At 40.6% G+C, this 23,706-nt stretch overlaps 1 protein-coding gene across 3 annotated transcripts in view; it reads left to right on the plus strand.

The window, feature by feature from the left end:
* LOC120735883 (ankyrin repeat and BTB/POZ domain-containing protein BTBD11-A) overlaps positions 1–23,706 on the plus strand; it is a 240,766-nt gene that overhangs the window by 59,704 nt on the left and 157,356 nt on the right. The window contains exon 1 of one of the 3 annotated variants that reach the window (XM_040035651.1): positions 4,861–11,802. The exons of the other annotated variants lie outside the window; for them this stretch is intronic. Within the exon in view, the coding sequence (XP_039891585.1) occupies positions 11,667–11,802 (136 nt within the window). The 5' untranslated portion in view covers positions 4,861–11,666. Of the gene's footprint in view, positions 1–4,860; positions 11,803–23,706 lie in introns of those variants that run through there. 3 annotated transcript variants of the gene reach the window in all.

The following is a 23,706-nucleotide window of genomic DNA, read 5'->3' on the forward strand; positions in this document are numbered from 1 at the left end:
AACCCAATTAATTACCAAGAAGCCAATCTTTAAATTATAATCACATAACTCAGGATCAAGGGAATACCCCCAAAAAGTTGATTATGTTCACTGTCATTGCTCAGTGACAAAAACACTTATTAGCCCCTGAAACAAGGTCCAGGTAGTGGTTACAGGAAGAGGGCAGTAGATAGTCTTGTTCTAACTGCTTCAGACAAAGCTAATGACCGGACCTCATACGGAAAGATCATCCCTGAATCGAGGAGGGGGCCTAAGGGTACATCTTTCACTATCTTGCAATGCTGTGATTTAATCCATTCCAGAATTACAGAGACTGGTCAGAATCAGAGAAAATATTCAGTAATTGGCAGTTCTCTGGGTGAAAATGCCTCGGCCATACTGCTTTGAGACGATAGATAAAGCAACAGTAACTCAAATAACCACGTGTTACAACCAAGACCCCACCAGGGGCCACTCATATCAGCTAGAAACAGAAAAGTGAGGCTGCAGTTCACATAGGCTAAACAAAATTAGACAATAGAGGACTGTAACAATCTTCTGAGTCTACTGAGTTCTACTGTGAAATTTGAATGGTGTAATGGGGTCGTATGTTTTCTTGGAAATTTTGGGCCCCTTTAGTACAAACTCAGTATTAAATGCCATAGTCTACCTGAGTAATGCCGCTCACCATGTCCATCCCTTTACGACCAGTTTAGCCATTCTTTTTCATTAAGTTCAAGCGGGATAGCACACCATGTCAGGTCAAATGGAACCCCAAATGGAGCAGATGCAGAAGACCATCTCTGAACACACAAAACATGGGCTACAGCAGCAGAAGACCACACCGGGTACTATTCACATCAGCTACAACTGGGAAACAAAGTCTACTCAGCATCACCAAAATAGGACAATAGAACATAGAAATGTAGCCTGCTCTGACAAACTGAGCATTGTTTAAATACCACAGCCTACCTCAGTATTGTTGCTGTTCATGTCCATCCATTTGTGACCACAGTGCACTCATTTCCTGATTGCTGCTTCCAGCAGGATAACAAGACTTGCCACAAAGCTGAAGTAATCTCAAAATGGTTTCGTGACCATAATGAGTTCAGTGTACTCAAATGGGTGTTACAGTCACCACATCTCAATCCAATACCAGCAGTGAATGTACTGTTCCACATTACAGATGTGCAAGTGATAAATCTGCAGCAACTGTGTGATGCTATCATGTCAGTATGGACTAAAATCTCAGAGGAACATTTCCAGCAGCTTATTGAATCCACACCACAAAGAATTCAGTCAGCTCTGAAGGCAAAAGAGGATCCAATCTAGTACTAGCAAGGTGTACATAATGAAATATCCAGTGGCTGATAGATTAATGGTGAGAAGCATTTAATAAAAAACATCATCATGGTACATATAATTAAGCAGTTGGGGCCATAATTGACCCTAATTATCATTGCCTCCATATGTCATGAATAGCAGAGTTGATTAGGGCTGAGCTTATCGTTCTTCATTTACCCAATTTTGTTTTTTTAAAAAGTAAGACAAAATTCATTCAAATGTACTGATGCAGGCCAAAACCACCAACTCTTTCTCTACCCATATATTTTTATCGAGAGCCACTGTTGCTTCAGTGTGCTTTGGAAAAGACTAAATTTACAATATTGATTTCACCTGTATTGCCCTCCTAGAAATACATCGATATTTAATGTTTATTCCTCAAGCTAAGCATCTCTCACATTAAAACAAAAAGCTCCACATTTTACATAAAATATGCAGGAAATTCAGAAAGAAGTAGCAAAAAAGCACAAAATTGCAGGATTAAGCTCCTTAACTGTAAGCATTTTTTCTTTTAACTAATCAGTTCCTTTGGCCCTAAAATGAGAAACACATTGAGGGCAGCTGAACTGTCAAACAAATTATATTAAGGTCACACAATTTGTAAATCTCACAAGTAAAGCTAATGTGGAAGTAAATCTGCATTCTTTCTGGTGGCCAGCAGGGGGCTACTCTTTTGTTTTCAAGAAGGAGAGTCACTCCAGTTGTATTAAACAAATGTAACTGGATTTATGACCTGAGTAAACATTTTTCTGATGGGCTTATTGTCATTTGTTAGTTTAAAGTCTTATTTAATTCAACCTGATCACCATTTTTCAAATTGACTATTTAAGTATAAACTGGAAGATAAAGTTAACTTGTTCTCACTGACAAATCACTACTATATGAGCATTCTCAGTTTTTACAATGAAATCCACCACTCACATCTGGTGCCAAAAGTTAAGATGCCTACTGGCAAAAATGGTCAATTTGAAGCTTCAGAAAGCGTCTTCACAAACCAGTGGGCGACATGAATGTTTATATCCATCTTTTATATACAGTCTTGGAGGCTATAGTCGTAAATGGTGTATGAACATTTGTTTGGTATAATCACAGCTTCTACTGAATATCATAGTGGATGCTTGCCATCTTGCTTGCATGCCTTTTTTATGTTTACATCTTCCTTTTTTTGCCTCATTATTCAAAAGTTTTAACCTTTTTATAATGTGAACATGCGCTTTAAAAAAAAAAAAAAAGGAGTATATATGACAGAAAATATGAACAAAATCAACAAATATTCCAAAATAGGCCCATAATCAGTCACTTTAAGCTGTTTAGACTCCACTTTTTAACTATTTATGACTTTTTCCTAGAGTAACCAGTCCGGTGCTTCTGGCATTCAAGTTTTAATTTTCTAACTTGGCAGTCGATCAAGCTTACTCTCAGTCAGAGCTCACTGAAGCGAGAGTCGACTTCAAAATACAGGACTGTTCTGGATCCTGCATCCATGATGCCACAGCCGGCCTCATTCTGAAGCAGCGGCCTTTCATCTCTGGTGAACTCCACCTAACAAGCTCATTTACAGTGGCCACAGCTACAGCAGTGTGGGCTCAGGTTGTAGGGAGACTGTTTTTACCTCAGTGAGCTTCATATTTCATCACAGCTGAAGTAAGCAGGATGAAAGCTGTGGCTCAGGTGGGGATTTGATTGTTGTTATTTTCCTCTAATAAAACCTCCTTTTTTTTTTTTTTTTAAAGAAACATTGTATGTGGCTACTTGGGTGAGTTCAGCTAATTAACAAAACACTTTTCTTTTTCTTTATTTTTACCCTTAATACATATTTTCTCATTTGTATTTTTTATTGCCTTGGTCTTGCACGATAAATCTCAGGGGATGCAATTAACTGGCTAAAGCGAACAGTAAAAATACTATTCTGAATCACAAAGTTGCAAACTTTAGACCATAACAAGAGGCTGTAAATATGCTTTGCTGTGTTTTTTTTAATGTGTGCATGAGTATAACAGTGATTCTCATTGTAGATTTTATGTTTAATATTTTTCTTTTGTGGATCATTGTTCCAAATTCCTAAACCCTTGGCTGACAGCTTCCGTACTACGGTGATAATAAAAGCAACGGATCTTCAGGATTTGTACAGTCATAAAAATACACAGTAGGGGCCCTTTGGTGTCAGTATCCTCAACCACTGGTCACAGTAGTGGACGTGGTTTTGGATTCTGGTTTTGTTGGAGCAGCACGTTTGTTCCAATCTTCACACAGGGCCAGAAGCTGTGGGTATTGACCAACAGAAACAGGCTTCCTCCCACTCGTAGAGTCAGGATCAGAGTAGAGCATCAAAAGGATTTGAGGCAGTTCAAGCATCTGGCTTAGGATGGCTTGGGAAAACCTCGGTATCCCCTGGAAAAGCTGGAGTGAGTGAGAAAAGAGAAAGGTCTTAGACCGCTGCCTCTGGTGTTGAATTGCTGTTGTTTTCCTAGTTTTATTTTGAAATCTGTTACTTTTTACCTGCCGTGCATCAGTTTAGTAACACCTGAGTTAAGTTACAGTTCTTTGCAGATTCCCTTTGACCATTTGTGTGTCTACTGTTAGCATTCCAGTGATCTTGTGTATTCCTTGTGTTTTAAACGCTAGTCTTATATTTGCCATGTTGTCCTAGTTTCTAGTTTTCACTGCATATTATTTCCTTTTTCCTCATTATTTTCCTCATATATGATCTGAACTTCTGAATGCTACTTGCTCATGTTTTTTTTCTCCAAACTTGCTGACCTTTCATTTAGTGACCACCATCTGGAAAAAAAAAAAGTAAACATTTGGATTTTTATGTGCCAAAAAACAAACAGTTTCATTGACTGGCTCCAGATTCAAGCTCTGGTAATGTGTTCTATTGGTGTTTTCATCATAAAGGTTCATGAACAGTGACTGAAAGAATAAGATTATAGATACAGGCTGTTGACACGAGCTGACATGGGGACAAGTTTACATGGGCATCTCTGAATAGACTGCTTTCTCCACAACCCGCACACAAAAAACAAGATAGAAAATAGATGGATGCCATATTTGGTGTTGTCTCGGTGTGTTTCACTCCTCTTGTTTAAGAACTGGATGGAGAGAGCTAATGGTGTGTGGGGTCAGGCGAGTTGATGGTGGCTTAAGTTGCTGGTTTGTCTGTTTAGAAGAATGTTTTTCCCCCTTTGCTTCATGTGGTTTGGGTTAAAGTGCTCTACACTCGTGTTAACAAATGACACTAGAGGGTACCAAGTGTGGCTAAAGAATCCTGAACAAGAACCCGTATGTGACGATTTGGGAATGAGGCTCATCTCACAATTTCCACGATTCGGTGTTTCATAATTTTTGCGCTTAGTGACGGTTTAAATTCATTCAAATGTAGAGCGCAAGTCTTTTTCCACCACTGCTGATCAGCATAAATCTAATACAGCCTCGTCATATCAGTGTCCTTATCCAAACAGAAAGCTGCTGGCCTTGTGACTGCTGGAGCCAGTGCTCAGTTGAAGAGTGGAGGTTGTCTGAAGGTATTTATACAATTTGGGGGGGGGGGGCGCTGCCAAATTCACTCATCGGGAGCTGGTATAAATCATTTTGTCAGCTTGTATGGTGTGGTAAGGTCAGGCTGTCGTTATTTTGGTCTTAAAAAAGACATAACTGCACACAGAAAGCCGCGGGGGACACACAGACACACTACCTACAGTACAGAGGAGGTTTCTCTGGAAGCCATACTGGTGCTTATCTCACTCACAGGGGCAGCACACTTGTAATAGCCCTGGGTTTTAATGACGAGGATGACAAATTCAGTACTGTATTGTGGCTCACAGTTTGCAATTTGTCATAAATTACTCATGTTCTGATTAAAAATAAAAGAAAAAAAAAACCGTTCACAGGAGAGATGGGTAGGAAAGAACTCAGATAGCTCCCAGGCTAGATCCACCCTGTGGAAGTTACATTTACATGAGAAGCATCCAAAAGAAACAAAGCAGTGGTGCATACGTGTTAAATCAGCAGCCAGATCGGAACCATGTCATTTATGAAAAGTAATCTGAGACTGGGCTGAGCAAACTCCATCTTAAAAGATGTGAACAGCCAGGCCAACAGTAAAGATCTCGATGGTGCAGGGTTTATTTATTCATGGACAAAAAGGTTTTAAGAAGTAAACTAATGAAGTGGCCAGTAAGTGTATGTATATTGACCTACAGTATGTACTCACCCATGAAAATACTGTAAATGAGAATATGTATTTAAACTGTGTTTGAGTGAGGTGTTTTGTATTTCATGAATTCCATTTAAATGTGGATATTTTGAAAAGTACAGCAAAAAAAAAAGTCAACTAGGAACATTTTCTCATAAAGTTGATGAATTGTACTGCTGGCCTATCTTTCCCCTATAATATCTCTGCTTCTGCAAGTATATAAAGGTAATGTCTTGGCAACAGAGTTGGCTGTTGATTTGAAGCAAACAAAAAGAGAAAATTGACAAGCTCACAGCACGAGAAGAAGACTGGTGTATTCAAATGGCTTCCTGTGGGTTTTTTATTTCTCTACGTAGAAAACACATCAGAGAGTTTGTTTGTTGACAAGCGTGTTTTGGATTTTGTGGTTAGATGTTGTCTGTGGAGATGTTATATCTTCCTGTTTCTATTTTAACTGCATAATGTACACTTTTAACCAATTTTCTTGAGACCCAGAACCCAACCAGGAATACCAAGGTCTACGTTTGTTATGGTTCTGGGTCTTTAATCCAGTATTTTATATTTTTTTTCTAACTTCTACTGATTATCGATTATCTTCAGTTTGATTTTTAGTTTATTTATTGTGTTTCCAGCTTTGGGCTTTTGTTCTATTTACTATCATTTGTGTTCCTCGTGTATCCGTCTCCATCAGTGACGTTCCCTTGTTTAGTTCTTCCAGTTTTATTCTGTTAGTTTCCTGTCGTGTACAATAGTTTAGCTTGATTTTCACTTTTAATTGTTTAATTTTACGTGTGCATTTTGGGTCTTCATTCCTGATCTAACTTGACAATGTTAGGGTTCCTTTTTCCAATTTTTGCCACAACCATGCTGGCCACACCTCCAACTAGCTACCCAATTAGCTGTCCTGAGTGGATGGGTCCATTGTATTTACCTTGAGAGAGAAATGAGAACGTTTCATTCAAATAAAATGTATTTCTCCATGAGATTTAGTTTACTTGGATGTGGTCACCCCAGGACCGAGGTTATGCCAGGTTATTTCTTAACTTCCACAGTACTACAGTGAAAGTACAGCGAGATATTAACTGAGTCTAATTTTAGGCTTTACAGCAACTGCTTTTTTAATCTCTCTTAAATTATGTGAGCAAAAGTTTAAGCTTGCAAAGAGAATTATTAAACTTCTGATAAATGCTTCAGTTGATTTGGGACAAGTGGTAAGAGTAAAGGTAAAGATTCATGAATATAGAGAGTGGTTTTTAATATGTTCAGGCTTTTATAATATTTCTTCTTTTCCTTTTAATGATTGTCTGTCAATTTTAAAACTTTACTCCAGTTTTACTGACTCAGCACACACTACCTCGAGCAGTTCTCATACAGAAGACTCTCCAAGTCTTACTTTTAAAAAAAAATAGTCTTCTCTGGATCTCATCCATCCAAATGGAAAAGAAGTGTGGAAAAGAGGCAGCTGACAGATCTGTCCATTCTGCCCTTCCACTTTCTTTTTGGTCCACTTTCTATTAAACAGGAGATCGAAGAGAATATTTTACACCTTGCTGGCTCAATAGAGATGGGACAAGCTCTCTGGACAGGTGAGACCTTCTGATTCCTAACTCTACATTGTTCAGCCGACCTCCTAAATCATACCGCCTACAAGCAAATCTTTGACCTTCAGCTGATTTATTAAGGTGCTTCCTTACTGTTTCCATTTGTACTTAGTATTCAAGCCTCCGCTCAGGCCTGCCTTCTTGGGTACTTTCCGGATCTGCAGGGAGTCGAGTAAATGTCTTTTTTTTTTTTCTCCTGCGAGATAATTGGACACGGGAACATAGCAGGGGGATCTTCTATATGCTTCACTCTGGCAGTCTGACATCCAGGTTAACGTCTGTTCACATCGGAGCTGCTGCTGCACCAGGAAAATCTGAGTTTGACATGGACAATCTGACACATCTGGTGATTGTGCTCTCCTTACCCTTTTCAGTCAGATTACTCATTAAAATTCAGCGCTGATAAATATTGAAAAGGTGAACGGATAAACATCTCTTTGGGATGTTTTTTTTTTCCGCAGTTCATCTGATGGTCAAACACTTGACAGTGCTGCAGAGCTTATGTTATGTTTCAAGCACTTCTTTGACATTTACAGCGAGTCCTAAGGGTAGGTATTGATAAAAATAAGCCTTGTGTTAAGCCCCCGGAGTTCCTTTTAAAGTCCCTTAATTTGTTGATGTGTGAAAGGAGGCACAAAATCATGCTGAAGTAATTTGAGGACCATTAAGGCCCTCTAGGGTGATTCTAAGGGTAGTACAAATCCATCATTTGAGTACTGCAGGGATTTTTATAGGTAAGCCCAGATGTTAGCATTGCTTTGATAACCTTTAAGAGAAAAAGCATAGTTTATTTTATTATTTTTAAATTTTAGTTATAAACACAATTTTTCTGTTTTTTAAATGTACCGTTATATGACTTCAGATTTACTGGGTTGGTTCCGCCTTTTGCCTTCAGAGCTGCCTTGATTCTTCTTGGCAATGATTCAAAGCTCCGGAGCTGTGACACGGGCAATATTATATCTATGGTAGAGCCCTCTGTTTTGGTCTCTTCATTAACTCAAAGGTCAGATCAGTCATGACAGGGAGCTTGCATTGATTTACTTCACTCTTGCAAGCTGTAGCCAACTACCATTCAGTCATATGTAAATCCTTTTATTGCGAGATTTTAAAAAGGGATGAAGAATCAAGGATTCATGCGTTTAATTCTGATCTTACTGACTGATCTATAATGCTTCAGCTGAGTGTTTTTGTGTGTTTATTAAATGGCTGTAAAAGTAATCCCACTACTAGACTGTTCAACAGGACCCAATAATTAATATTGCAATGTTATCAGTGGTGAAAAAAGAGAGTTATGTATATTATTGCTAAATGTAGTCCTAAGAATTACCTTCATTATTCAGTAATATATGTGTGTTGGGCAGCAGTCAAGGATGGAGACTCTGGCTGTCCAATCCCCGGCTATTGAGTACGGCTGTTGGGACGTGGAAGGTCACCTCTCTGGGGGGAACGAGCCAGAGCTAGTGCACGAGGTTGTGTGACCAGCTAGATATAGTCGGGCTCCTCAATGCACAGCTTGGGCTCTGGGACCAGTCTTCTGAAGAGGGGCAGGACTCTGTTCCACTGTTGGAGGTGCCCTCTGTGAGAGAGGTGGATATTCTTGTATCCCTTCAGGTTGCTGCCAGTATGTTTGGGTTTTTGCCAGTGGATGAGAGGCTTTCTGTCCTGAGCCTTTGGGTCAGAGAATAGTTTCTCACTATCATTTGCGCTTACCTGTCGAGCAATAGTTCAGACTACCAAACCTTCTGGGTGTCACTGGGTGACTGAGTTGACAATGTAAATCAGTGTGGAAACGTGTATATGGATATTCTGCATATATCGTCTCATTTTGCAGAGCCAATTTGTAAAATGGATGTGAAAGAGCTTAGACTAGAGACCGATATCTATTTCCACTTACACCTTCTGTGCTCGTGCTGTGCTACGCCACACACCCACAGGACTGCAGCTTTTACTACGCATTAACACGCAGCTGGAGTGGCCAGAGGTCATTACTCGCCACAGTAGCCTCAGTCATGATGGCCTATTACTAGCCAAACTCAGCATCAACCTCGGCCTGTAAAACTACAGAAATCACTTCACAATTATAAGGCTGTAAAGTTAACACCTTAAATAAAGAATCACGCGAGTCTCTGTGCTGCCAGCTCCTCGTCTTGGGTCATTACAACATATTTTGTAAGAGTGGTGATGAAATGAGTAGAATTTATAACCGTACAGCTTCTGATGACTGTCATAGAAAAGTTATTCAAGGGCAATTTTGACTGAGCGATTCGTGATCTGAGGGTTGATTTTTATGAACTCTGCTGTCCTTCATGTTGTGTCAGAACATTTTTAATCATTTCCTTTCTGGCTTCTCTGTAAACCAGTGTGGAAAAAATGTAACTTTTTGCCCTTTCTAAAACTCTGTTTCCTCATCTTGGTTTCAAAATGCAAAATTGGTAATTGTCAGAGCTATTTAAAACGCCACCACTCTGCACACTGGCATACCACCTGGGTAGCTACATTGTGATTTAGTTCCTTCAAAGTTCAAGTCTTTGTAATGTGGTGATATTTTATCCCCTAATTATATTCATCAGAATAATGATTTTACTCCAAAGGTGTCAGTGCAAGGAGTGTTAGTGAACCTTGACGGTGTGTCTTTCTCTGTAGCACATTTTTTTCCTGTACTCCCCCACATCATCTGACCAGCTGATTGACAGGCAGGCTTTCTTTTATTTCAGTGGGTGGCGAGTTACATAAGGGAGAGGACTGATGGAGGGATGATTGCCCTCTGTAATGTTTCTCCCAAACAGCCCTCCATACAGCCTTGGACATCTAAGAGCTGCCAGTAATCCGTTTTAGCTGCGGCGTAGTAACACAAGATTGTTTTTAACTCCTTGGAATATGTCAAGGTCACAGTAGCGCTCCAGTGACAAATTTGCTATTAAATCGAATACATTTTTTGACTGGTTGCTTAATTTTCTCTTTCTTAAAGAAACCTACTTTTAATACACCATATAAACAAGGAGTTAACTCACTCTGATTTAAAATGATGTCCCCTCAGCCGTGTAGAAAATTTTCCATATCACTTGGGTTGGCTGGAGTACATATTTTGTTGTCTTGGACTCAAATCAGACTACTTTTGGACAACAACACTGACAATTAATTGCAAATATATTTTCCAATTAATTATGATAGTACAGATAGTAGAGGCACAAGGTTGTGTTGATAAAATAGGAGGCCCTAGGGCAGAAATTACAAGGGGGGACCCATCGAGTGTGCTCATGACTCCAAACTAAGCATAGGTGACTGGAATGCAGTATTTAAGCAAAAAATTTAATAAAAAGTCTTAAAGTGAGACAGTGCAGTATTTGAAAAAAACAAAACAATAAATAGATCTATACATAAAATATATAAAGATAAACATGGAGGTTGCTTCTGGGGCTAAAAAAGTAAGGCCAATGTAAAAGTGCCTTGAAGCTGTATTCTTCCTAATGACCAGCAGGGGGCGACTTCTGTGGTTTCCCCATTTTTCACTGTAATTATACCTTTTATTAAACACTTTCTTGAAGAGTTTATTGTCTCAGTCTTTAGTTTCAAGTTTTAATTGGTATAACAGGGTGTTGATTTTGCTAATGATGTTAATGCTGTTCCCATTTAGACTAAAGTAAATAATAAAACATGGTTTAGAGATTGGTGAAGAGTGACAAATCCCCACCATATGAGTTTGCAGTGTCCCTCAGTTTTTCATTCAGGTGCACCCCTCACTTGTAAAATGCGAAACTTATGACATCGTGTTGCCGTCCATCTTTTAATTACAGTCTTTAGTCCAGACTTACTTGCTGTAGTATGACCATGAGTGCTTAACAGAGTTTAGCTGTTGTGTTACTTACATTTCTTTTAATATTGTTATTTTAGAAAGAAACAGTTCCAAGGTAAAAAATAAATAAATAAATAAAAAATAAAAAAATGTTTGTATTATGTTGTAATTACCACCCATGGCCAGAGTGGCCGCTGTTGTTAAGCACTGAAGGGTCATTTTCAGCCATAAATTGGACAATTAAAAACATCTAATTTATTCATGACAGCTTAAACTCAAATCAAAATAACTGAACTACTTAAAAGTTGATTGTTTTTACATTCCTGGCTAAAAATGTCCTGGGGAATCCAGTGCAGTTCCATAGATCCATGCGCACTTCATGACATCACAGCAGGAAAAATCCCAAAGTGTACAACACTAAAAATGGACTGCAGTAGGAAACTCTTGGAATTATCCTCCAAGCATTTTTAGAAATCATTACAGCTGAAATTAGAAAAGTGGAACAATTCATCAGCACGGTCCGGGCGTTTCTTTGTTCACGCTATAAACGGTAATAGTTTGCTCAAGGGGCCTTGAAAAGAAAACCGAGTCATCCATCAGACGTTAATGCAACAGATAATTACCAGCAGGTCACATGTGTGCCATCCGGTTGGTACAGACCCAGAGCAAATAAGTTAACAGCCAAGCTAGTGTGTTATGCAAGAAGACATATTTTTAAGTTTCTTATTGATACCAGAAGATTCAGGCCCGTCATATGAGTTGCATTGATCATCTGCTGTTTGTCTGTGTGTATTCTCAGCTGGCTTTTAAGAGTGTAATCCTTGCTAACATAATTATCTCTCTCTTTCTTTCCATGCTACTGGACCTGATCTCCCCGCCGTCCGCAACAGGTAAGCTCTTTGTGTTTCACTAACTTCGTAGTGTGTTCTCCCGCTCTCCTTGCATTGTGACGTTTCAGCCCGATTACCAAGCATGAAAACAATTTACTGCAGCCTAACAAGTTGTGAAATTGGAATCTGTACATTTTCCAACTGTATTACAGCCAGTGGACATGCTGGCTTCATTTCATTGCTCTCAAGTTGGCAACATAAAAAGCAAACACATTATTTTGTTGGTATTTTGTGTAACAGATTAGACGAGGTAGAGGAACTCTTTTCCTCTTGTTGTTTTCTCAGTGTGTGACATCTCATTATTAAGCTGTAGCTGATTATTCCTTTTTTATTATGTTTTGTTCTACTAACTATTTAGAAAGTGAGACGTCTCATTACTAGGTTGTTTCTGCTGCTTGTTCTCCATTGTTTTGTTTTTTTAACCGTTATACTCAGGAGGTTTGTTATTTCAAATCTTCGCTTCAGTGAAGCACTGCCACTCGGGTTCCTGCTCTGACTCGTTATTAAAGGAGCTGCAGTGTTTCAAACTTTACTGTACTTTTTATATCTTTATTTCACACAGACTCTTTTATAACGCTACTGCTGTCGCACATTGTTTTTGGATCAGGTTTTAACTATAGCCTATATTTTTCAGATGAATAACGGAATAACTTTGAATTTGTCTAATGTAACTGAACTTTAAGGGGCGTTCGGTGTCTGCACTTATATTTTAAAAAAAGAGAGTCGGAGCACCTCTGCGCTCTAAATCACAGAGATTCTAAGTTGCCCTGCAATCAGGAGTGCATACTGTTAGAAAATGATGGTAGTTCATGTTAGTTGGGAACAGCTGGATGTGCATTTTACTTCAGACTTACAAACCATTAAGTGCTGGGAGGTGCTGTGGAGGTCAGCCTTAATGCAAACCTCTCTCTTTCTGCATTAATAGTATGGTTTCTCCGGCTGCTTTTGGTATTCTGGAGAAGACATCTTTTTCTTTTTTTCTTGGCACATCCATACTACTGAGTATTCATCCATTCTTCTTCTTTACCGTGAAAATATTGCTGACTGCACATGTATTGCTAGGCACAACATTTTTTCCTTTAATCTTCTGCTTTCTGCCATTTCTTTAAAGTGTTTGTCTTTGACAAAGCAGAGCTTAAGCTGCAACGTTTGTAAGCCTCCTCTTTTAAGCTTGTTGACACTTTAGCAGCACTTGTTTAGAAGTTTCTTAATGGCTGCATCAAAGGAATTTAACCCTTTAAAAATTGACTTTTTTATTCCCCGGTACCTTTGACTAATAAATAAATAAGCCTAGTGTGACTCTCCTATCCCACGGATAAACTCCATGATCCTGGATTGCTGCTGGAGACTGTTTTCCTTGTTCTGCTCTGCAGCTCTGGTGAGCTCAGTGTAATGCAGCATGATCCAGCTCTTCACCTGCTGCAGGTGTTGGGTGGCCATTTAGCTTACAGCAGATCTCCAGAGCAGAACAAAGACTGCTTTAGACAAAAAGTCCAACAAATTGGAGCGGGAGTATGTTAGGAGAGGGCGAGGTCCTCTTCGGTGAAGCAGTTTAGTGATGTAGACGCTCATAAGTGCTCATCAAAGTACTGTCGAACACTCTACATGTATACAAGCTCATTTACACCATGGATCCCTGCTCTCAAAACCTGACATAGGTTGAATACTTTCTGTGAAGCTGAATCTAAGAAATGTAAGAAAACCTCTTTGCCTCAAATAATTTGAGCCTTTATATCTTTATGTGCAGGTTATAATCTAGATATAGAGAGAGGGTGATGTTAAGGTGCTGTGTTTGTCCAAGTCTCACTATGCAGAGTTGAGGACTGTGCATGTGCTATGTGGATGTGCTTGCATGTATTCCTGTAAAGACCCTACAAAGCTTAATGGCACAGTGATTAAACTATGCATAGAAGCTCAGACAGTGGACATCTGTCACAGTTCACTATAAAGACGTTGACTTTGGTTTTCACTACAGCGGAAGCCATGCTGAAGACCAACAGCAGCACAAACACCAACAAAAGTAGCTTACAGATCCACATTTTTGACACTGCCCCCCGCTGACAGCACACAGTTACAACACATAGACGTTAATCAGCAAACATCCTATGCCAGCTGTCCACCTATTGGAGTTGTTGATGCAACTCTCTAATTTGTCGCAACAAATTTTGTGAAATGTTTTTTACTGAATAAGTTTTAAGTTTAGCCTCCAGCCCCCATTTAAAAAAACATCAAACCTTTTGATTGCTATCTGTGATTTTAATTACGATACATTTTCACAGCCAGCTGATTAAAATTACTGTTATTTTAATTACTTAATTTCTTAAGCAGTGAGGAAAACACTCACAGGTTATGTAAAAAACAAACAAACAAATAAATAAACTCCCAATTAATTTCAAATGTTGTCAGATTACTGTATTAAATCCTCAATCAAGATATAACATTTTTTTTCTAGTGATGCTCAAGTGATTTTATTTTCTCAGCTTTATGCATTCATGAAATGCATTTTTAAGATCACTTGCACAGATTTAACATTTTAAAATGAGTGTTTTTAAAATAAGGATAACTAAACTAAACTTCACCTCTCTCATATCTCTTTTAATTCTCATAATTGTTGCCAAAAAAATCAGTTTTTAAGAATATGCATAGTCAGAAATCAAAGACTTGTAAAGAGATTTGCTCAGCTAAATCCTATGCAGCACAATATGTTGATTATGATGTTGCAGCATCTGTTTCAAACATTCATTTTCCAGCTTTGTCAGTTACATGTCCCCAGTTAAAACTGCCTTTAGCTGTTTTGGATGCTGCTGTTAGAGTGTTTCATGTATTTGCTTTAATGTGGCTTCCAGGAGGGATTTTCTAGCTTTGATCCTGCAGCAACGCTGCGCTCTGGCCACTATTTGAAATTATTGCCCAGTGAGCTCCAAATGCAGTCAAAAATTGGCTTTGGCAAGAAAATAAAATGGGGTCACCGGCTAGTTGTGTGGTAATTTATTTCTGGAAAAGCTGCCAGGCTGAAATCATTGTTTTCTATGCTCTGACCAGCGGAGGTTATGTCGCAGCAATAATATGAAGCCTGTGTGACCCGCTAAAAAGCCGTGGTGTGAGGATGCAGAGAAATAAAGAACAAAATCAGAGAGAGGGGGGGAGATGTAAGAAGTCTAAAAGTTTGAAGGCAGAGATATAATTCTCCAATAAAAAAACTTTTCAGCTGAAACGTACTGAGGATTTTGCTGTTGCTCTGAGAGGAGGTTTAATGGACGGTAAAAAAAAATGTGTTTGGATGGTAAATTTCGCAGCTTACCTGCTGCTAGCAGATGGGTCTGAAAGTAAATCCTGGCTCCCGGCTCCAGCTGATGGGCTTCATGCCTTGCAACAGGCGAGCGAGTGTCAGACAGCTGAAATTAGCACGATGAACGCAGCAGGCCAATTCATCACAGGAAGAGGCTTTCCATCAGAGCGTTATTACCGCTCTGCCAGTGTTTGCTCCTCAAATAGATGAAAAGGAAGAGTCTCCTTGAACTTTCCTGTAGTGTTTGTTTTTCTCCTCACTGGAGAAGTTCATATCCGTTTCTATTTGTGACCATTTGATTCTCACCTGAAATTTCCCTGAAATTGCAGTTGGTTGTTTGGATGTTTAGGCAGGTGTAGGCCTGGGCAATCTTCTCCACAATCCAGCTGTTTTGGGACAGTAGCTGGATAGCCAGAGATCAACCTCACAAATTTATGATGCACAACCAATCATTTTGATCTATTAGGAGCCCTGAAACATGATAGAAACTTCTCAGGTGAGGGTTAGTCGTAGTAGGGTTCCGAGAGGTGAAGCGTTAAAGCAGAGATGCAGCATGAACTTTTATATTTCCCAAAATGACGATTTTTCATTTCTACTAATGTTTAGATCTTGAAATGATCAAAGTATCAATTTGCTGTCTAGATTTAATTGATTCTGCTCACCATTAATTAATCTATTTTGTTTCTGCAGTAGGGATGGCTGAAATTATTAACCAGCTGAGGCGGCAGCAAGTTTATTCAGCACACACCTGGTGTGTCTGTGCAGACGTTGGCTGCCCAAACCACTTGACTCGAGTTGCAGGTTGTAGGGTGCAAAAAGCAGAAACTGTTAGCATGTGGACAGTTTCATGGACAGTCAGGTATATTTTGGGTAACATTAGACAAACACACAAAACTTCACGTATTCTAACTTTTTAAGATAAATCTGGACGCAGCGTTTTCAGTGGGAGAAACGTTTCACAACACAGAAGAGCTACCTCGTCAGGCCAGAACTCCACAGTCTATTTACACCTACAGGCCAGTGGACACTCTTTCAATGATGAGGATGTACACATCCTGGACAGGGAGGAACGCTGGTTTGAACGCGGAGTCAAGGAGGCCATTTATGTGAAAAGGGAAAGACCATCTCTGAATCGAGGAGGGGGCCTAAAGGTACATCTTTCGCCATCTTACAATGCTGTGATTGCAGCCATTACTCAACTCTCTGTGAATGGTACTCATGGCCATTGATCAGTGGACTTTGATCAATACGCTTTGATCAGTGGGTTGTTGATCAATGATCATAAGAATTTGCTTATTAATGATGAAGACCCAACAATAATGCAGAGAAAACCCCAACAGTCAAAAATCCTCTATGAGCAAGCACTTTGGCGACAGTGGAAAACAAAAACTCCCTTTTGACAGGAAGAAACCTCCAGCAGAACCAGGCTCAGGGAGGGGGCAGCTATCTGCCAGGACTGGCTGGGGTTGAGAGGAGGAAGGCAGAACAACAGACATGCTGTGGAAGAGAGTCAGAGTTTAATAATAATAATGGATGATTAAGGCAGAGTGGGGAGTTAAGACGTGAATGAAGAAGAAACACTCAGTGCATCATGGGAAAATCGACCATAGCCTGGGCCCGTTGCAGCATTCTCCTTGAGTAAATGATCCTTTAAGATTCGGGCCGTTCAAATTCACTGTCTGATTATTTTGCCAACACCTGTTAGGGTTCATGGTTTTGATGATTACAAATGATGACTTGGAGCCGTCAGGGTTAATATATAACACTGTTGGCTCTAAGATGTTATACAGGTGCCCACAGATGGCAGGTGTCTGTGATGTGAAGGGAGGGAGAAAAATAAGACAAACCAGAGGCGTTCTGTAGTACTTTGATGTAGAAAACTGGCGTCTAACCCCTCGATCAGAGGAATGCTGAAGTGCGCAAATCTTTTGTGTGTTTGGCGTGCCTCACATTTCAGTGGTTTTTAAACAATGTTTTGTTTATTGAAGAACATCGGCTAAGGTTTCAAATGGCCCTCAAAGAGGCTGCAAAATATTTTAATCCATTAGTTTGTGCTCAGTTTTGACTCTTTTCTGATTGCTTTCTGGCTTTTCACAACTTTTTTTCTCTCCTGTTTAAATACTTCAAAATTAGGTGCCAAGAATGTTCTTAACAAAAGTAGATAACTTATCAGGAGGCTTGAAAAATGCTGCTCAGAGAACTTATCAGCTGAGGCCCATTGAATGGCTCTAATCAGCCCATATCTCCATAAGGCACACTCCTTTTGCCTTCTTGTCAGCTCAGTAGGTAGTTATCATCCATTCTTCTACAGAGCATGTAAGAGATCACTAGTGGTCATGTGAGGAAATTAATGTCAAATCTAAGGTAAAGTAGTCTATTGTGGAATATGTGACTTGTTTCATTAAAGGGGCATTATACCCTAAATTGTGATGTTTAATTGAATCAAACCAAGTTGGTTGCTTTTCATTTTAAAGCAAGCAAATACTTCAGTTTTGGTGAAGTTTAAGCACCCAAAGAAAAGTCTGCAGACAGACCCTGATCTCGTTAGTGATCCAGCTAACGAGCGAGGTCATTGAGACCTACTGACAGGCAAAAGAGGCAATCTTAAAACAATATGTGCAGAAGTGATGACCTCAATTCAGTGGGCTGAAAGAACAGATGCGGATGATGAGGATGGAGTTACGCGAAGAGGTTAAGATTTGACGTCTGTAACCAATAGAATGTGTGCAGTTCTTGTGAATGGAATAAAGCTACTGTACAGTAAATATCATTAGAGTTCAAACCGCCCACATACTTCCTGACTAAGGATAGAAAGCTTTTCTTTCTTTTTTTTTAAATTAGTGAAGTTTAGTCAGTCCCTTTGGTGAATTCTCCCATTGCTCTCTCTCTGTACTCATGCATATGTAAACACTGTTCATACACAGTGTAGTGCATTTCTGTCAAGTTGTACTAGACACCGGCTTGGAGTGCAGTTAGATATGTAGAGGCAGAAAAGGTCTGCTCTCTATACACTGACGTATACAGCCGGCGTAGGAGGTGATAAATCAAACTTTTATTTGCTGGAGCGATGCTATAGCAAGTTGTGCCACCATAAATAAACCAACAAGTGCACACTGATCACCCTCCACCCACCAACAGTGATTTCCTGTGATGGACTGAAGAGGTTTAAAGAATTTATTTGTCTTTTGGCAAAAGGCACAAAAGACAAATCAGTTACACTATCTCGAGAGGTCTGGACCAAGCAGTAAAAACGGGCAAACTTATAGTCTCCTTATCGCCTTCGTTCATTCAGCGGTGGGTAGCTTATTGAACCACATGAAAATGGCTCGTAAAAGTTAAAATAAAAGCCAATAATTAACATTTTAGACTCACATTGGCAGCTCAGGTGTTCTCCCTCATCAGAAAGATGGTGGGGAAAGATGATGTTTTAGTATTTTATGAACCCAGCGGGGTGATGTCTCGGTTCGTGGACGGGTTTGTGCCAGAGAGTGCAAAAACTATTTCAGCAATGTTATCATTATTGTAATCATGTTTTTGGTTCTTGATTATCGTGCAGGGGCAATCTCCTTCTCTCATTTCTCACTTTGTCCACACTCTTTGTCCTTTCCTCACCTCATCTCCTTACATCTTCGTCTCTCCCAGGGAAGCGTGCAGAGGAGGCGTCTCATTTAACAAAATGAGACATTTTTGCCCCTGAGCTTTCATTTTAAAGCCTCCATTGTTTTCTTTATAGCCGGCTGCTGTATTTTATGATCTGAGTTGACATGCAAGCATAACAGCGTTCAGGACAACTTTAATATTTAAGGCTGCTTTTAAATAAACTCAGAACGTAGCGCAATAATAAAAATAAGATAAAAGGCACAATGTTAAAGGTCAGAAAGTTCGACCATGGTAAATGGTCTGTATTTGTATAGCGCTTTACTAGTCCCTAAGGACCCCAAAGCGCTTTACACATCCAGTCATCTACCCATTCACACACTGGTGATGGCAAGCTACATTGTAGCCACAGCCACCCTGGGGCGCACTGACAGAGGCGAGGCTGCGGGACACTGGCGCCACCGGGCCCTCTGACCACCACCAGTAGGCAACGGGTGAAGTGTCTTGCCCAAGGACACAACGACCGAGACTGTCCGGGGCTCGTACCGGCAACCTTCCAATTACAAGGCGAACTCCCAACTCTTGAGCCACGATCGCCCCGACCATGCAGTCCATCATCGTAAAGTTCTATATTGCAGCTGTTGGTGTCATTTCTCAGTCTTGTAGCTAAAATCAAAAGCAACTAGACTTGCAGTTCAGAGTCTGGGGAGTCCCAGGTATTTAACCACTAGTGGGGTTGTCAGCTTGAAGGTGGTCCTGTCACACCAGGACACCTGAAATGTTCACATCCCGCGTATCAGGACCACATCCAATGTTCTTCTTTCAGCTGCTTCCATCTCACCCTATCCTTTTCTGTCACACCAACCCCTCTGCATGTCCTCCCTCACTACATCCATGAGTCTTCTCTGGGGTCTTCCTCTTTCCTCCTCTTTCCTCCATCTTCAGCATCCTTTGACCAACATATCGAAACCATGCACCATAGCAGGCCTCACTAGCATCTTGGAAACCTTCTCCTTCACTCTTGTAAGGTGACAACCAAAACAGAGGTTAAGTACCCATGGCCACCCAGTTCTCCTTAAATTAAGCACTTTAAACTGTCTTACGACTGTGATGCATGTGTTGTGCGCTTCTTTCATGCAGCTGAGGTAAAAGCCTTTCTTACAGTTCCTGTGGCATGCCTCACCTCTCCTCACTCCTCTATCTTCCAGATGTATTTTGGGAATTTGAGACAGCCTTCAACATGGCATGCTGAGATTGATTTTCAGGCAAGAAGACAGGGCCGTGTGTGTGTGTGTGTGTGTGTGTTTTCTCTTTTTAATGGCATTGTGAAGCACTAGCAACAGGCCTCCATAACTGAATCTGCTGTGTCAATTATAGACCCCTGGCCATGTATAAATAGTAAATGAAACGTTGCTCCTATAGCTTTGTGGTTTTCACCATTAAGGAACCTCGCAGTGGGGAGGGTTATATGTAACCACATAGAGTTACATACAGTGCTTATGCATTGGCTTTGCTTTTCTGTGGTGGATAAAACACTCTCAAGACATTTGTTGTGGCTGCTGTGAGAGATAAAGAAGCTCCAGTACAGTAGCACATAGAGTTGTGTTGGAACCCGTATCCCATTGAGGTGCTCTTATTATTAGCAACCTTGGCTGTCAAGGCAAATTGTTGAAATTATCCTGCTTCACTGAACAGTAAAAGTGATTTATCATTCAATCCTAGGAGAACAGAAATAGAGTTATCATTTTGAAATCATCATTTCGGAAACATGGTTAGCATTTCCCCCGATGTGGGGCGGCATTAGAGGATTGAGTTTAGCTCGGCTCACTCCCTCTTCTCACCACTGCTCATTATTCTCATTTATTCTGAACTCTTCCAGCCTAATCACATTCAAAAAAGCAGCTTGGTCTTGATTTCATTGGTACAGCAGGGGAGCCTTTCATCTCCTTTTCCTTCCCTTTGCCTCCTGCTTTAGGGCGTTATCGCCTCTGCCTGTGACCACGTGGTAAAATCCAGTTGGTATTCATACAGTGGCTGCCTTCTGACTTATATATTTGTCATTTAAAGGGATATAATTAGCTAATGGAGTGTGTCTGACTCAGGTCAGTTCGTCTGAGGCACAGTTCTAGTCAAAAGATTTAACCGGCCCCTCAATTTAATTTAGCTTGAATATGATTTAACTCGATGGATGCTGGCTGCTGTTGCTTCTAAAGTGCTCTTTGAAAAAACGAATGCCGGAGCACACCGAGGCCTATGAATGATACAGTAAACAAAAATTTAACTTTTGTTTGGCCTAAATACATTTGATTCATCTGATTTTAATTTTTTCATTTAATATTTAAGCACCAAAAAAAAAAAAAAACCCCATCATGAACACCCAGTCTGCTGCTTTGATCACTAACTGCTGCAGATCGGGGTTTATTCTCTTTGTCATTCCCCACCTTTCGACCCAAATTTCAACACAAGAGAAGCCCGTGTCTTCTTGCAGTGCAGCGCCACAGACCAGAAAGCTCCGCACTAGTAAACAGAGTTACGTAACATGTCAGGGTGCAAAAGACGGAGCCAAAATTCTGCAGAGCATTTTAGAAGCATCTCTAAAGCTTTGCTGGGTAAATAATTCAGAGCTGCTGCTAAGAAGATGCCTAAGCTGCTGCTTACGGGTTGGCTGTCATGTTTTTTTGTGAAGGACAAGGGCACACTGGCCATGAGGGGGTTCACGGACGGATCCCGCGTGGCGGCGTTACACGGGCTTTTCAGCTGTAAAGCAAGCAGATTTAATCAGTTAGATGCTGTTGGACAGCTGCCTCTCGAGGATCAGTGGTCAAAGTCACAAAGGAAAGATGCCAGAAGTACAAGTTAGATTTATTTACTTATTTTTTTTTACTTGTAAGGGACAGAGTGTTATTTGACTGTTGAAGGTTTCTAAAACATTTTCTAGTGAAGTTTATCTTTCAGGCGTTTGCTTCTTACAGGCTGTATTATGTATTCAGGTGGGCTTGTGAGTGAGTGAAGTACAAATTTCAGTCCAGGGCTTAAAGCTGGCATATCTAAAATTCAGATCTTACTCGATTTGGTTGGTTGAGGGAATGTTTAATATTACTGGTCCAGTGGATTCCCATCCCACAGTGTCAAATACTGCATACCGCTGTCTCATCAGATACTGCCGGAGTCATAAAGATACGCCAAAAGGTGTCCTTTGGTGTTGGTATCGTGATGCGCCATCTGCAGAAAAGATTTTAATGAGCCACAAAAGTCCACATCTGGAGTTTGGAGAGGTGGTAGTGGAGTAAATCATGAATATGTCCATCAGGAGGCTGTTCTTCCCCTCATTTGTTTACTTTTAAGCTTAATTTATACTTGGGGGTTGCTTCTATATGGAGCCTCCATTGTGGCCTACACTGAGAATAACGCTCCAGCTGATTTGAAAAATGAAGGCAGATGAAGAAGTAGCTGCAAATGCAAACAAGGAAACAACATCACTGAACGGACCATCATTCCAGTATTCCTCTTCACTACCTCCATCACATGTCAGTGATGCCAGACGACAACTTCTTTGAGATGCTTACAAGTCCCATCCTTGAGTATCACAATGTCATTCAAGGACGTTAAATACTGCCGTTTTATCAAAAGCTGCTGCAGTCTCATGGAGAAGCACTGTGTTCACCGTGTTTGTCTAGATGCTGTCAAACCTAAAACGTATTAAATGTAGGGATTCTCTTAGGCAGGACCTAAGGAACAGCAGAGGGTTTGTTTAGTTAAATACGATGAACAGTTTAAACACTTTAGCTGTAGAGACTCTCAGAGGCCGCCACTGACAGTTCAAGTAGGCAGCTCTGAGAGAGAAGACGTGGGTCAGTCCAAGCCTGGCGTGAGGTCAGAGATTTAACTGGAGAAGAGTGCTTTTTTTTTTTAATCTGGAGGAGAGGTCAGGAATGGGGAGCAACTGGGTGCTTCAGCTGTTTGAGAGAGAGCACGGAAGTGAGTACACTGGGAACCTGAGGGAACAACGGAGCCTGGCAACGAGCGGCAGTCCTTAAATGCAGGCAGGTAATGAGTTGATGGGGAACAGATGAAACAGCTGAAGCCCAAATCGGTGGCTCCTCCTTGAATTAGAGGAAAAATGTGACACAGGAGACCCAGATGAACAGGCCCATGACAGCCAGGACCTACAGCAGCAATCCTTTAGGGAGCAATAGTCACAAGTTTTATGTATCTTTTTTATGTGGCTTGGGTAAAGATATTCCCGTTTCACATTGTTAACTCCACACATTGAAAAATGGTGCTTAAGGGAACCCACTGTGTTTAAACTGGACACAGAGGTGTCCTGAACAAGCAACCGTATGCAATGAGTCACAAGCGAGACTCAGTGGAGCCAAGCAAACTCACACAAACTTTTTCTAATCCGATTTGCGAGTTCGATTTCACGCCTCAAATGGGGAGATTGTCATCTGCTGAAAGTTAGAGATATGCAGTGTGCATGCTTCTTCATTCTTTATGCGATAAAATGATGGAAATGACTTGCAGACATGACTTTTCCTGATGGATAGCTGCATGTCCTCACGGTAAGGAGCCCGACTTTTGGCCAGTTAAGGAACAGCAGTAGAAAATGCAGGCTTTATAAAGGATGAGGATAATATCAGATTTTGTAAAGAGACTAGACAGTAAAACTGTGAGGCTACATGCAGAATGCTAGAATACAGATTTGTAGATGAAAACGGCATTAAATGATATCAAAATCCGCCTTTATTTAAAAACCCGGCTTCTTCCTCAAATGCCCCTCTGGCCTCCCTTTGGCTCTGAGCTGGGCTGGGCTGTCAGCCCTCCTCACATCAGTGGGGTGAGGCGAACTGAGGAGAGAGGTCACGGCTGGACACTCTACTCTCTCCACGTCTCACTGGGACTTGGCCTCACTCTCATAACTGTCAGGAAATGGATTAAGAGGTATGCGAGTCATTGCATAAGTGCCAGTGTTACGGGGGGAAAAGACTGATATTTAAACCAGTCCCAACCTTTGTTAT

This window comes from Simochromis diagramma, unplaced genomic scaffold (genome assembly GCF_900408965.1).
Source record: "Simochromis diagramma unplaced genomic scaffold, fSimDia1.1 OVJJ01000816.1, whole genome shotgun sequence".
Classification (NCBI taxonomy): domain Eukaryota; kingdom Metazoa; phylum Chordata; class Actinopteri; order Cichliformes; family Cichlidae; genus Simochromis; species Simochromis diagramma.